Source organism: Cylas formicarius, unplaced genomic scaffold (genome assembly GCF_029955315.1).
Source record: "Cylas formicarius isolate icCylForm1 unplaced genomic scaffold, icCylForm1.1 PGA_scaffold_8__14_contigs__length_24414737, whole genome shotgun sequence".
NCBI classification, from domain to species: Eukaryota; Metazoa; Arthropoda; class Insecta; order Coleoptera; family Brentidae; genus Cylas; species Cylas formicarius.
Genome location: NW_026844361.1, coordinates 23,250,223 through 23,261,361, shown reverse-complemented (window position 1 = coordinate 23,261,361; position 11,139 = coordinate 23,250,223). Strand labels below are relative to the sequence as shown.

The 11,139-nt window shown below is 39.9% G+C and overlaps 1 protein-coding gene across 2 annotated transcripts; it reads left to right on the top strand.

Moving 5' to 3' along the window:
* The first annotated feature begins 1,801 nt into the window (after window positions 1–1,801).
* Window positions 1,802–9,398, top strand: LOC132706351 (cytochrome P450 307a1-like). 2 transcript variants are annotated; one of them, XM_060677636.1, is made up of 4 exons: window positions 1,802–1,828; window positions 4,643–5,302; window positions 7,725–8,507; window positions 9,034–9,398. In XM_060677636.1, the coding sequence occupies exons 2-4, from the start codon at window positions 4,942–4,944 to the stop codon at window positions 9,396–9,398; spliced, it is 1,509 nt and encodes a 502-aa protein (XP_060533619.1). In that variant the 5' UTR covers window positions 1,802–1,828; window positions 4,643–4,941. The 2 variants fall into 2 exon arrangements, with proteins under 2 accessions (XP_060533619.1, XP_060533618.1); XM_060677635.1 differs by having other exon boundaries at window positions 1,810–2,297.
* Window positions 9,399–11,139: the final 1,741 nt, after the last annotated feature.

The following is an 11,139-nucleotide window of genomic DNA, read 5'->3' as shown; positions in this document are numbered from 1 at the left end:
GGCGCGTGACGCTAATAACTGTTTTCTGTTTTGGCCAAGTCTATTCGCGTCACCGCATAATATTCCGATCTTATCGGCAAAATTTCGGCATCTGAAATTCAGCGGTCGACTTTAAAACCGTAAACACAGAACAAATACAGACGACGGTGCGCGTATCTATCAAACGAAGACATCGACAATGTTGCAAATCGCCGGACCGCGTTTGTATATCTTTGCGAACAAAAAATACGCGTTCAACGCCACCCGCCGTATCCGAGTAGGCGTCGTATTCCGCCGACGCATCACGAATTTCAAATCGCCGATAAAATTAAATTTCGTAATGGTCCCGCGCGATCATCTGGTCGGCCGTTATTTGCATGTCGAACGGCCGAAAATTCATGAACCTATGGCCCTGCTAAAAATTCGTCTGGACCATTTTGATCGATTTTACGACATTTACAAAGCAAATCGCACGCCCAAGGCCAAGGGCACACGAAGGTGACGATTTCGGTATCTGTATTACTGTGACATGAAGACGTATTTGTCACATTCCGTCAAAAAGAAAACATGTTACTTACCTGCGGTAATTCTGAAGTACGCCGTGTTGTCGGCACGCACTCAAATCGCGATTTTTATAACGATATTTCGTCTTTAAAAACAGCAAAACACTGTCGACATTCAAAACTGACAGTTAACGCGATGCAACGCGCACGCCCGCACCACCCGCGAGAGGAGTACTACGCGTCGGCGTGAACAAAGCACGCGACGGAATTCCTCCGCCGCAACATATGACACCTTACGTTTAAGCGCATTACTTGCCGCCAACGCGTCGAACGTTGAGATATTTGATGGATCCTCGAAATTAACCCGGAGAGATTTAACCGAGAGCAAATACTCAACTGTGGATTGCAATTTTTAAATCTCTCAATTTAACGCGGAGGGTCCCGGCAAAGTTGGCGTTGTCGGATCGTACGAGCCCGATAACCACGGATAGTTCCTTCATTTGTCTAAAATTCAATGTCACGGATCATGGACGAATTAATGATGCGCATACATACATTATACGGTCTCGTATCGAGTCCGCCCACCGTCGCGGCAAAAGCAAAAAGTCGCCCCGAGCATTTGATTTGATTTCTCCGCCTCGGAGCGTCGTGTTTTCAAATCAAAAGGCTTTTCCGCTTGTTTCGTAAATAAGCGCGCGGACAGCGACGTGCGCCATTAACGTAATACGGCTCGGCCTAAGACCTAAGCCGATACACGACCACAAACGCTATGGATTTCGATAAAAAATAAAAGTTCCATTATTAGGAAACTTGGTTAGGGTCGTAAAGATTTCATAAGAAATCTTAACTAATGACTAGGTTATACAATACTTTAACATTTAAGGGTTAACATTATTGTTTAAGCGTTTTGACTAACTTATGAAATTAATGTAATTTAAGAAAGTCGAATTTTATCTTGTCGAAAATTGCTTATCTTTTTTTACATGTTAAATTACGTTTAACGATTAAAAGGCATTAGTTGCATTTAATGATTTTTCTGTTAAATTTAAATTACAGTAAAACCGATCTAGCGTGCGGGAAGCGTCACTTAAGTACGTCAGTTTCGTTTCCCATGAATGCGAGCCACTTCGGACATTCTGAGGTTTTTTAATTCTGACGGTCATGTCAATGAATATATTCGTGTTGTTTTGCGAAAATGTACCCGAAAACTAACGGTCGTCGAAAAAGTATAGTACGCAACACTTTTTAAGCCACTCGTTTACCGCACTTGTTGCATAATATACTATTATAAATCAACCTTAATTTAGTCGAGTTTGAGGTTATGATATCGCTGTTGTGAGATAAAGGTATTCTTTCAGTTATTTTCGTGACGGTTTTCTTAGTTCTAAGAAATATATTTCGAAATAGTATTAAGGAATGACTCGAAACGTTCAATTGCAAACAGGTCGCCCCGTTATCTAGAATTTCCAGTAGGTAGCGGTGTAAAATTATAGTGTAAATCGCCCAGCGCTGACGACACCAATGATGTCGCGTATCCTTACCCAACAGATACTAAGTGATAGTATAATAGTAAAAACCGGCATATCCTGTTTTTCGTCTGGGATCTCAACGTAACGCGCATACCATTTCCGATTCACAAACGAAAACACGCCTACTATACATAACAATGAATGAAATGTATGCGTTCTTGTATCGTTATCGAGGACTGTTGGGCCGCGTTTCCTTGTTGGTAAGCAAGGGAACCGCGTTCTATCATTACGCAACCGGCAGCTTAGCGATGTTTGCCCGTTTTGCACAGAAAAACCTCTCTCTAGGGTAAGTTGTAACGTAGTTGAACGAGAGACGACAAGAACTGTCGGAGCCTTTAAGAGTGAGAGGTCCATTTTCGGTGACCTTGCTTCGATAGCTTCGTTTGGCGTTTATAACCGTTATAGACTGAGAGAAATTTGTTTACCAACTGAAAATCATATTTTTGAAAAAGAAAGTGCACATTTATTTCACAATTACAATTATTTTTACAATCTTTTACATACTTTATAGGTATTATCTTTAATTAAAATATTTGCATACAAAAATAATACAATTGTTTATATCGGTATTTAATTATAAAAAAAATTACTATAATAAATAAATTGATATAATATCGCCTCAAAATGTAAAAATAGGTGCTATATATCGAACATCTGGGCACTTTTTCACTGGTACTGTACTGGTGTAGAGATTCTCTATCGTAAGCCTAATTGAGAAGTGTTACTGATATAGTTTTTTTATTATCACTCATTTTCGACAAGCCAGTGCGCTTAGAAACCTGGATTGGCCACTGTCGCCTCTCGTATGATGGGGCTCTCTGAAAAAACACAAAACAAGCCGCAACCAGATATAAACGCTGACTAGGTTAGTTTTCGTCGCAGTAAAGGTCAATGCCAACCTATTCACAGATACAGCGCCCATAGTTTTCGAAAAAGGCATCGGTTAATCGAATCCACGTCTTTTTTTTTATTTATCAGAAATACCCCATTTTTATGCTTCAAAATCGATGCAAACGTATTCAGCTGAGACGTTTTTCGGCTATCATAATAAAACTTGCAGATGCAGTTTTTTTGGAACCCGGAATACGTTTGCATATGGTATCGGGAGAGCGAAGGACTTTGTGGTCCACATACATATAACGGAATTCCGGAAATTTTCCCGAAATTTCTCGCCCGGCCGCGCCGCCTAAATCTGATATTCAATTAGGTGGACTTATGACCTCGTTTCGGGATACCGCCGGGCGTATAGTCCTCGGGGCCGATATATACAGGGTGTTCAGAGACACAAAAAGTATAAAACGGCACCTCGTCACTCGATTTTTCGGTATATCCGAATCTTTTTTGCGCTATGCCCCTTTCGAATTGAAAAATTCAATCATTTGACTTCAATTTTCTGATAGTTACATTTTTCAACAGTATTATTAAACATTCGTGTTTGTTCAATTTTGATATGATACCATGTTAATTATTTGTTGGTTTTTTTTATAGTTATTCTATTCTATTATACTTTATTGTTTATAGTTAAATGCAATTTTATAAGTGTAACAAGCGTCCTTGGAAAGATAAATACGTATTGCTGCAGTTAACTCGTACAGAAGTTGCAAGAAGTGCACAAAGAAACATATTAATAATACGACTTGGTTCTTGAAAAATTTGCCCAGGACCGATGAAAAAAAAAAGGAAGAAAAAAAAAAGAAAAAAGGGAGTTAAACATTAAGGACTAACTAAATAAATTTTAGAATTTTATATGTAAAGTGCAGGTTAGCAGGGTGAAATTTTCAGGCATGAGCGTAAGATCGTTCCCATCTCTATAAAAACATTATAGCCGAGAGAGGCGCAATAATTTTTACCGTACTAGAATACTGTTTGCCCAGATCGTATTATTTCATGTTTTGGTGATATCAACTGGCCGGTAAAATGTCAAAACTTGTGTCTACATCAATAAATCTGAAACTTTAGTACAAACCGTCATCCAAAACACATAAATAATGGCTGCAGAACGTCTAGATGCGGCCATTTAAAGTGAGATTATTATAATCCATAACACAGGTCTACAGTGATTCTGATGTTTGGGGTCCCTTTTTCCCTATCGCGTCATTCAACAGAAAAAATGAGAAACAAATTGTGGATCCCAATCTTGACTTTGCTATCGCCATGGACCAGATGTACCGATGCCTACCGTCCCAAAAGAACTACAAACCGTCATATCCTCGTAATCAGAGGAATCTAATTCCGACCCAGATGACTCAGATTTCACACCAAATTTCAGAGAGCCCGAAGTGTTTAGTCTTGGAAAGTTTAAGAACAAAATATATTACAACACTTTCGTTCTCTAGGTTGTAATATGAGTTCGAAAGTGCATTTCTTGTTTTCACTTTTGAACTATGCTCCTGAAAATCTCGGAGCAGTTAGCGAAGGACAGAACAACAATAGTGCCCATTGTTTTTGAGAGAGCGGTTTCACCAGGACATTAAGGAAACACACAGCCGGACACCGCAGCTACCAAAATTATATAAAATCAATTTTCAAAATAAAAACATCTGTCAAAAAGTTTAATTTTGTAGCCCTGTGTAGTTTTATTTTGTTTTCACAGTTCGGAAACTACAGTCGCATCACCCTTTAATATTTCAGCTATCTTGTTCATCGAAATCAGAATCATGGTCAACATAAACATCCTCCCCCGCATACATTGTTGTCACAACACCAACGTTATTTAAAAAAAAATACATTCTCCCGTATATCGACAACCAGAGAGCCCGTTAAGAAATTCAAATGTCCTGAATCGCATTAGGCCAGAAACCGAACGAATATGTTAATCGTTATCTATAAAAACGATACCAGGACGACCGTATCGCTTAGACAACGTCCCGGTCCCCTTTCGGCGACACATCCCCCACCCGCGACCGACCCCGAAGTTTTCACCACCAAACATGTTGTCTCTCGTCGTCGCGACGCTTTGTTTCGTTCTTGTGGCGTCGTTTATCTTCGCCAAGAGACGGCCGGCGGCGTTACGCCTGAAACCGGATACGCTAGAACCTCCGTCGCCCATGGGGCTGCCGATAATTGGCCACATGCACCTCCTCGGTGGCTACGAGGTCCCTTATCAAGCGTTCACGGAATTGAAAAAGAAGTTCGGGAACGTGGTGAAACTGCAGCTCGGTACCGTCAGCTGCGTCGTCGTCAACGGGAGAAAAAACATCAGGGAAGCCCTCGTCACCAAGGGGCACCATTTCGACTACCGGCCCGATTTCGAACGTTACCGGAGGTTGTTTTCCGGCAACAAACAAAACTGTAAGTATTGAAGATAGAAAGCTAGGCATCGACAGTAAATTTTTATTCATAGATCCATTGATAAAGGTTCAATCCTTAGTCCCCAGTTCTATCGTTAGTAGAGTTATTAAAGAGAATAGAATAGAATAGAATATAATGGAATAGACGCATGCATGGGCATTTTTTTGAGTGAGGTACTCGGATTTTAAAATTAAATATTTCTCAAAAATCAAACCCAATGCTCCTCTTATTTTAGAAATAGGTTGTCCCATCGAAGCACTCTATCGGCAACCACCCTGCAAAAAACTATTCATATTAAACTGCTACGCGGTATTATTTTATGGGGAATACGGAATTGCACTTTTGCACACAAACAAAATTGTTTTCAAAAATCACACTGCTAAATATCCGTCCAAATTGTTGTTGTCAATTTTATATTTGTAGCGAAATATTTTAAAGAGGATCGAAATTTTAAATATATTTATGTTTATTAATTGTTTATTAAAAAGTTTGAAAAAAATTCTCGGTGTCCATGGTAACTAAAATAAAATATCATCAATACTATTTAAAAATCTTCCGGATTGTTCCTGCGCCGGTTGTTTATAAATCAAACGTTTCGCCAATCACCTTGTGGGTTTCTTCAGAGCTATATTGAAACTGACTCTCGCATTCTACTCTGTACCTGCTTATATACACTGTCTCGGTTGACAGTCGCGGTTAAGATTGTTTGGTTGCCAACCTTCTCATGTTAAAATCAGCTCTTTTGTTTACAGACCCGTAAAACTATCTTCACTCACTGTACCCAGAATTAATTAAAACACCTCACATCTACTCTTCTCTCCATATTACAGATATTAAACTTTCCATCACAAAATACACTTCACCACAATCTTCCGAAAGCAACCCACACTTGCCGCTGTCGTCCTTTCTTACATTCAAAATATCACTGACCCCATATCAATAGTTCTTAAGGAATATAATGTGGGAACCAATTTTACCACTTGTACAAAAATTTCTCAACATTTTCGATAGGTCAAAGACAAAATTCAGTTTGAGATTCCAGGAGTTCAAAGCATTCCAAGCGTATGTGGCATTGGAGATACCGGACTCAAAGAACACGAAAGACCCTTAAGACTACCAGAAATCACTCAAATGCTCATGTTCATGTTGATGTTCCTTCTTTAGCTCCACCTTCTTCAAAGAATATATAAGCAGGTATGATCTGTTCATAGATATAAGAAAGTGACTAACTGATACGAATTAAGGAAAGACCCGGGCAAGCTGTAAGAATGAAATATGGCCGAACAGGTCCGTACTTTGTCTAGAATTTAATTATTTGGGGTAATCCAGAGAAGAATCTTTAATATTTTACGCAGACAGAGAAAATCCATTTGGAATCCAACCATCTTTAGAGCCAGCATGCAAAATAGTTATTCTTTTACCTCTTTTTGATGTCGCGTTTGTTTTACACTTATCAGTTGAGTCAACCCAACCCTTTTTTTCATGCAAGTAAATAACTGGCCTTTGTTGTTCTCTGTAAATCCTAATTTTTTCTAGATATTCCAGTCGCCATTTCCGAATTCTAAAAGATTTCGTTAAAACTTGCCTTTTGTCAATTTTTTTAAATCTAAAACCCATGTGTTGAATACACTTTCATAAGGCAGTTCTGCCATATTTAACACCGGTTTCGTCTTTTTCAAGCCTCCAAATGAAGATATCTAATGTAGGCACGCTTTGTTCCTCGTATAACTGGTAAATTTTACGCCGTATTATATCTTGATCACTTTCATCTACACTCGAGAAAATGTCAGCATCGCTTCTTTTTTTCCTCGATGAAATGGGATTATTCACAATTTTCCATACAGTTGATGTTGGAATTTTCGTCAATGTGGCCGTTTCTGCTAAAGATGCTTGCTTGCTGGCACCACATTCAATGACAATCATCAAATAAACATTGTTTATAACTTCCTTAGTCTCAATAGAATAGTATTCTCTACATTTGGGCGGGAGTATCTCCTGAGATTCACTAGACTCTCACATATTTTGCATAATTCGCACACGATTCAACACACGTTGTATTACATACGAATAAGAATGATTACTAATAAATTTAAACTAAGTATACCAAACCAAAGAATATTAAACACAGGTAGGTATAAAATTATTTTCTATTACGGACCACAATTTTACCTGAATTTAAATTCCGAAACTTTAGGTGATAATCTTGTTGCATTGTATGTTAATGACCACCCTTGGATAATCCCATTCAAAAGCAATTGGTCACTTTCTTATATCTATGAACAGACTATACAGAGTAGATTGCGAGCCAGTTTCAGTTTGGTGCTGAAGAAGCCAACCGGATGATTGGCAACCGATTTGTAAATAGTATTTCAGTACCCGCGGAAGTTTCTTTGAAAAATTAAAATCTCATCCCCCTCCTCAGCGCTGGCGTTCTGCGACTGGTCGGCCACGCAGAAAACGAGGCGGAACATGTTGAAAGCGTACACGTTTCCTCGCGCCTTTTCCAATAATTTCTTCGAGCTGGACGACATCATCGCCGTCGAGACGCGCCGCCTCGTCAACTCGATCGTGCCCGGCGTCCGCTTCGACTTAAAGCCCCAGATCCTAAAAACGTGCGCCAATATTTTCACGACCCATTTCTGCTCGGAGACGTTCGACGCTGACGACGCAGCTTTCACGAGGATGACGGAAAACTTCGACGAGATCTTTTACGAGGTCAACCAGGGCTACGCGGCCGACTTTCTGCCGTTCTTGCTGCCTTTGCACCAAAAGAACCTGCAGAGGATGACGCAGGTGGCGCGGGAGATCCGCGAATTCATCAATCGAGACCTCCTGAAGAATAAGTACGAGGATTTCGACGGCTCCGCGACTCCCTCCGATTACCTGGAGAGCCTGATCGGACATGTAAAGAAGGAAGGGTCGGGTTTCGATATGGAGACGGCGCTGTTTGCCCTCGAAGATATACTTGGAGGGCATTCCGCAGTAGGAAATTTCCTCATGAAGCTGTTCGGATTTTTGGCGAAGGAGCCGGAAGTGCAGAGGAAAGTTCAAGCTGAAATCGCGTCGGTGGTGGGGGGCGAAAGGCCCGTGAGTATCTGCGATCGGAACCGGATGCCGTACACGGAGGCGGTCATCTTCGAGGCGATCAGGGTGATTGCCTCACCAATAGTGCCCCGAGTGGCCAACCAGACGAGCTCCATTGACGGTAAGCAGAAAAGGGTCAGATGTAGGGTTTCATTTCTTTTTCTCTTCAGGAATCAACATTTTACTTTGTGACAGAAAGATCTCAGCCCGGCATCGATCTCCTCTTTAGATATTAGATTTACAGTGTACTATCAAATTGAATATCAGAAGCAGAAATTTTTTTTTTGCAGAAACTTCATTTGAATTTCTCAGTCTTAACTTTTGACATAATGTCTGTGATCCAAGGTGGATATTATTGCAAATGTTTTTTGTTTCTAAATTATTATCATGTCATACTAATGATAAAATCAAGTTAACAATAGAAACGTTCTTATGCCGAATTTTAGCAATTAAAAAATGTTAATTTAATTACACCACCTTTTAATGGGTCTTCTACATACACCGTCAAAAAGATATAGTCAGAAAATATCCCAACCACCTAGTTCAAAGCATAAATGATCGAAATGATGTCACAAAGTACCCGTTACTAAACGACTCACCCCAAAAAACTCTGTTAATGTTACCATAAAATTGTATGCCTACTACAGGTTACCGGATCGAGAAGGGCACCTTGTTGTTCCTTAACAATTACGACCTGAGCACTTGTCCCGAGCTCTGGGCGAAGCCCGACAAATTCCAACCGGAAAGGTTCGTCAGGGACGGCAAACTTCACAAGCCCGACCATTTCCTGCCGTTCGGGGGCGGCAGGAGGAGCTGCATGGGGTACAAGCTGGTCCAGCTGGTGTCATTCGGCGTGGTGGGGACAGTCCTGCAAAATTTCACCATCGTTCCGGTCGAGGGCGAGAACTACCGCGTACCCGTAGGATCGTTGGCCTTGAAAAAGGACACTTTCAAGTTTGGGTTCGAGAAGAGGCGCGGGCCCGCGACTTTGTCGTCGCCGGTACCGTTGTGACGTACTTCTTTCGCCTAATTTTTCGATAACAAGGAGTCAAAATTTCCGATTCAGTATTAAAATCACTTGGTCGGCAACGTAACGAATTATCAAAACGACCTGTTCGACTAATTACGGGTCGCACAGAAAAACCAATCCGGGTCCGGCGTCTAATTTTATTCGCGGTTGTCCACGGTGTTCGTTATTATTGGCCGACCGGCAGTTTCGAGGAGACCGAACGAAACGAACGGCACTGACCGAAGCGACGAACGGTAACGTTGGTGGCGGCGTCGCGCCGATTTTTTGAATATACGCCGAGCGATGGCGCCACCCGCGCAAAAACCGAATTGACTGAGCTACGTAGTTGATTTCGCAAGTATTACTTTATATTGGCCGCGGCATCGACGTTTATTTAAATTTCTAAAGAGGTGTATTATTTTTAATAAAACTATATCGGCGTTCAGCGTGTAGCGTATTTTTTTACCCACCCTATTTATTACTCTATTTATTGCTACTGCCACTAGGGTGGCCAACAGTACCGTATTATATATTATTGTACTATATTTCACTATATACTATAGTACACTATATACTATTTAAAAGTATACATAAAATCGAGCACAACTAAAAAATCTTACTTTGGAACGCGCTCGTAAAATCTGCACTAAACTTTTTGTGCATCGCTGGTTGTTGGAGCTTCTTCTTAGTAATTGTAACCGTAAATTAATAATAACCGTTTGCAAGGGAATTTATTTCAAAATAAAGGATTCTCCTTATTTTGTTAGAAAATGTACAGATCACATTACATTTACACTCTTTATTCCTGCGATATCTGTTGTTACAGGGTAAGTTTAGAATTAATAAAAAACGAACTTTTAATAAATACCAATTTAAATATAGATACATAAAAAAGATAATTTGTAACTAAAACTAACAAATACACGATTTTTTTATTTTGATTTATAAAATTGATATTTTTAAAATTACGAATGCATTCTGTTTATATATTTATAACCTACTTTACAAAGATTTTGTCCGAACAATCACTCAAAGATGTACAATATTGAATTCTGTGGGTGGCGTTGCACCAGACAGGTCGATTCTTGTCCGCTGTGTACAGAATCTCAGTTTTTCAACTTTTAAAACTTGTCTTCGTTAAAATTGTTATTGAGGATGTAAGCGTCCGGCAGTTTCGCTGTTTTCCCAATACACGCCGCTAACCAGGACGGAGGTCCGTGATGGTAGCTAGGGAAGCCGTGTTTTTTTATAGTATGACAGGCAAGGATACACCTTTCGTTGGGGAAGAAAACTGGACAGCCGTCACGAATGACGCGAGCTCATTAAAAGAAGAAGATGTACAATATTAAGGTTAAGATGCCCACATTATGGCATTGACAGATTGTAACAATAGGATCTTTTCAGTTTCGCCTACTTGATGCTGCGCCTATGCAATTAGGTAATCATCAGTGCGTCGAGAGTTTCTGACTTAGATCGAATAACAATTTAATCATATCATAAACAAAAAGAGACCTTGCGTCTCTTGATAATACAAGAAATTTTGAAGTGAAAAAATATTGGGATAGGCAATTTAATAAGCAGATGCGATAATGTATGTATTCTTTTAGAACCCTTTTGATTGACTGATTTTTACGAAAGTTTTCGAAACTTCTGTTCAACAATTTTGCGTTCTCCTCAAACTCAAATGAAGGTTCCACTTTTTGTTCTGTAAAACGTTCGGAACAAACACTACATTTTTCAATCA

Bases quoted from the DNA above. Each gene is read 5' to 3' on its own strand.
- LOC132706351 (XM_060677636.1), top strand. From the start codon at position 4,942: ATGTTGTCTCTCGTCGTCGCGACGCTTTGTTTCGTTCTTGTGGCGTCG. The intron at 5,303-7,724 runs GTAAGTATTGAA...CCCCCTCCTCAG, and splicing joins TTCCGGCAACAAACAAAACT to CGCTGGCGTTCTGCGACTGG. The intron at 8,508-9,033 runs GTAAGCAGAAAA...TGCCTACTACAG, and splicing joins CCAGACGAGCTCCATTGACG to GTTACCGGATCGAGAAGGGC.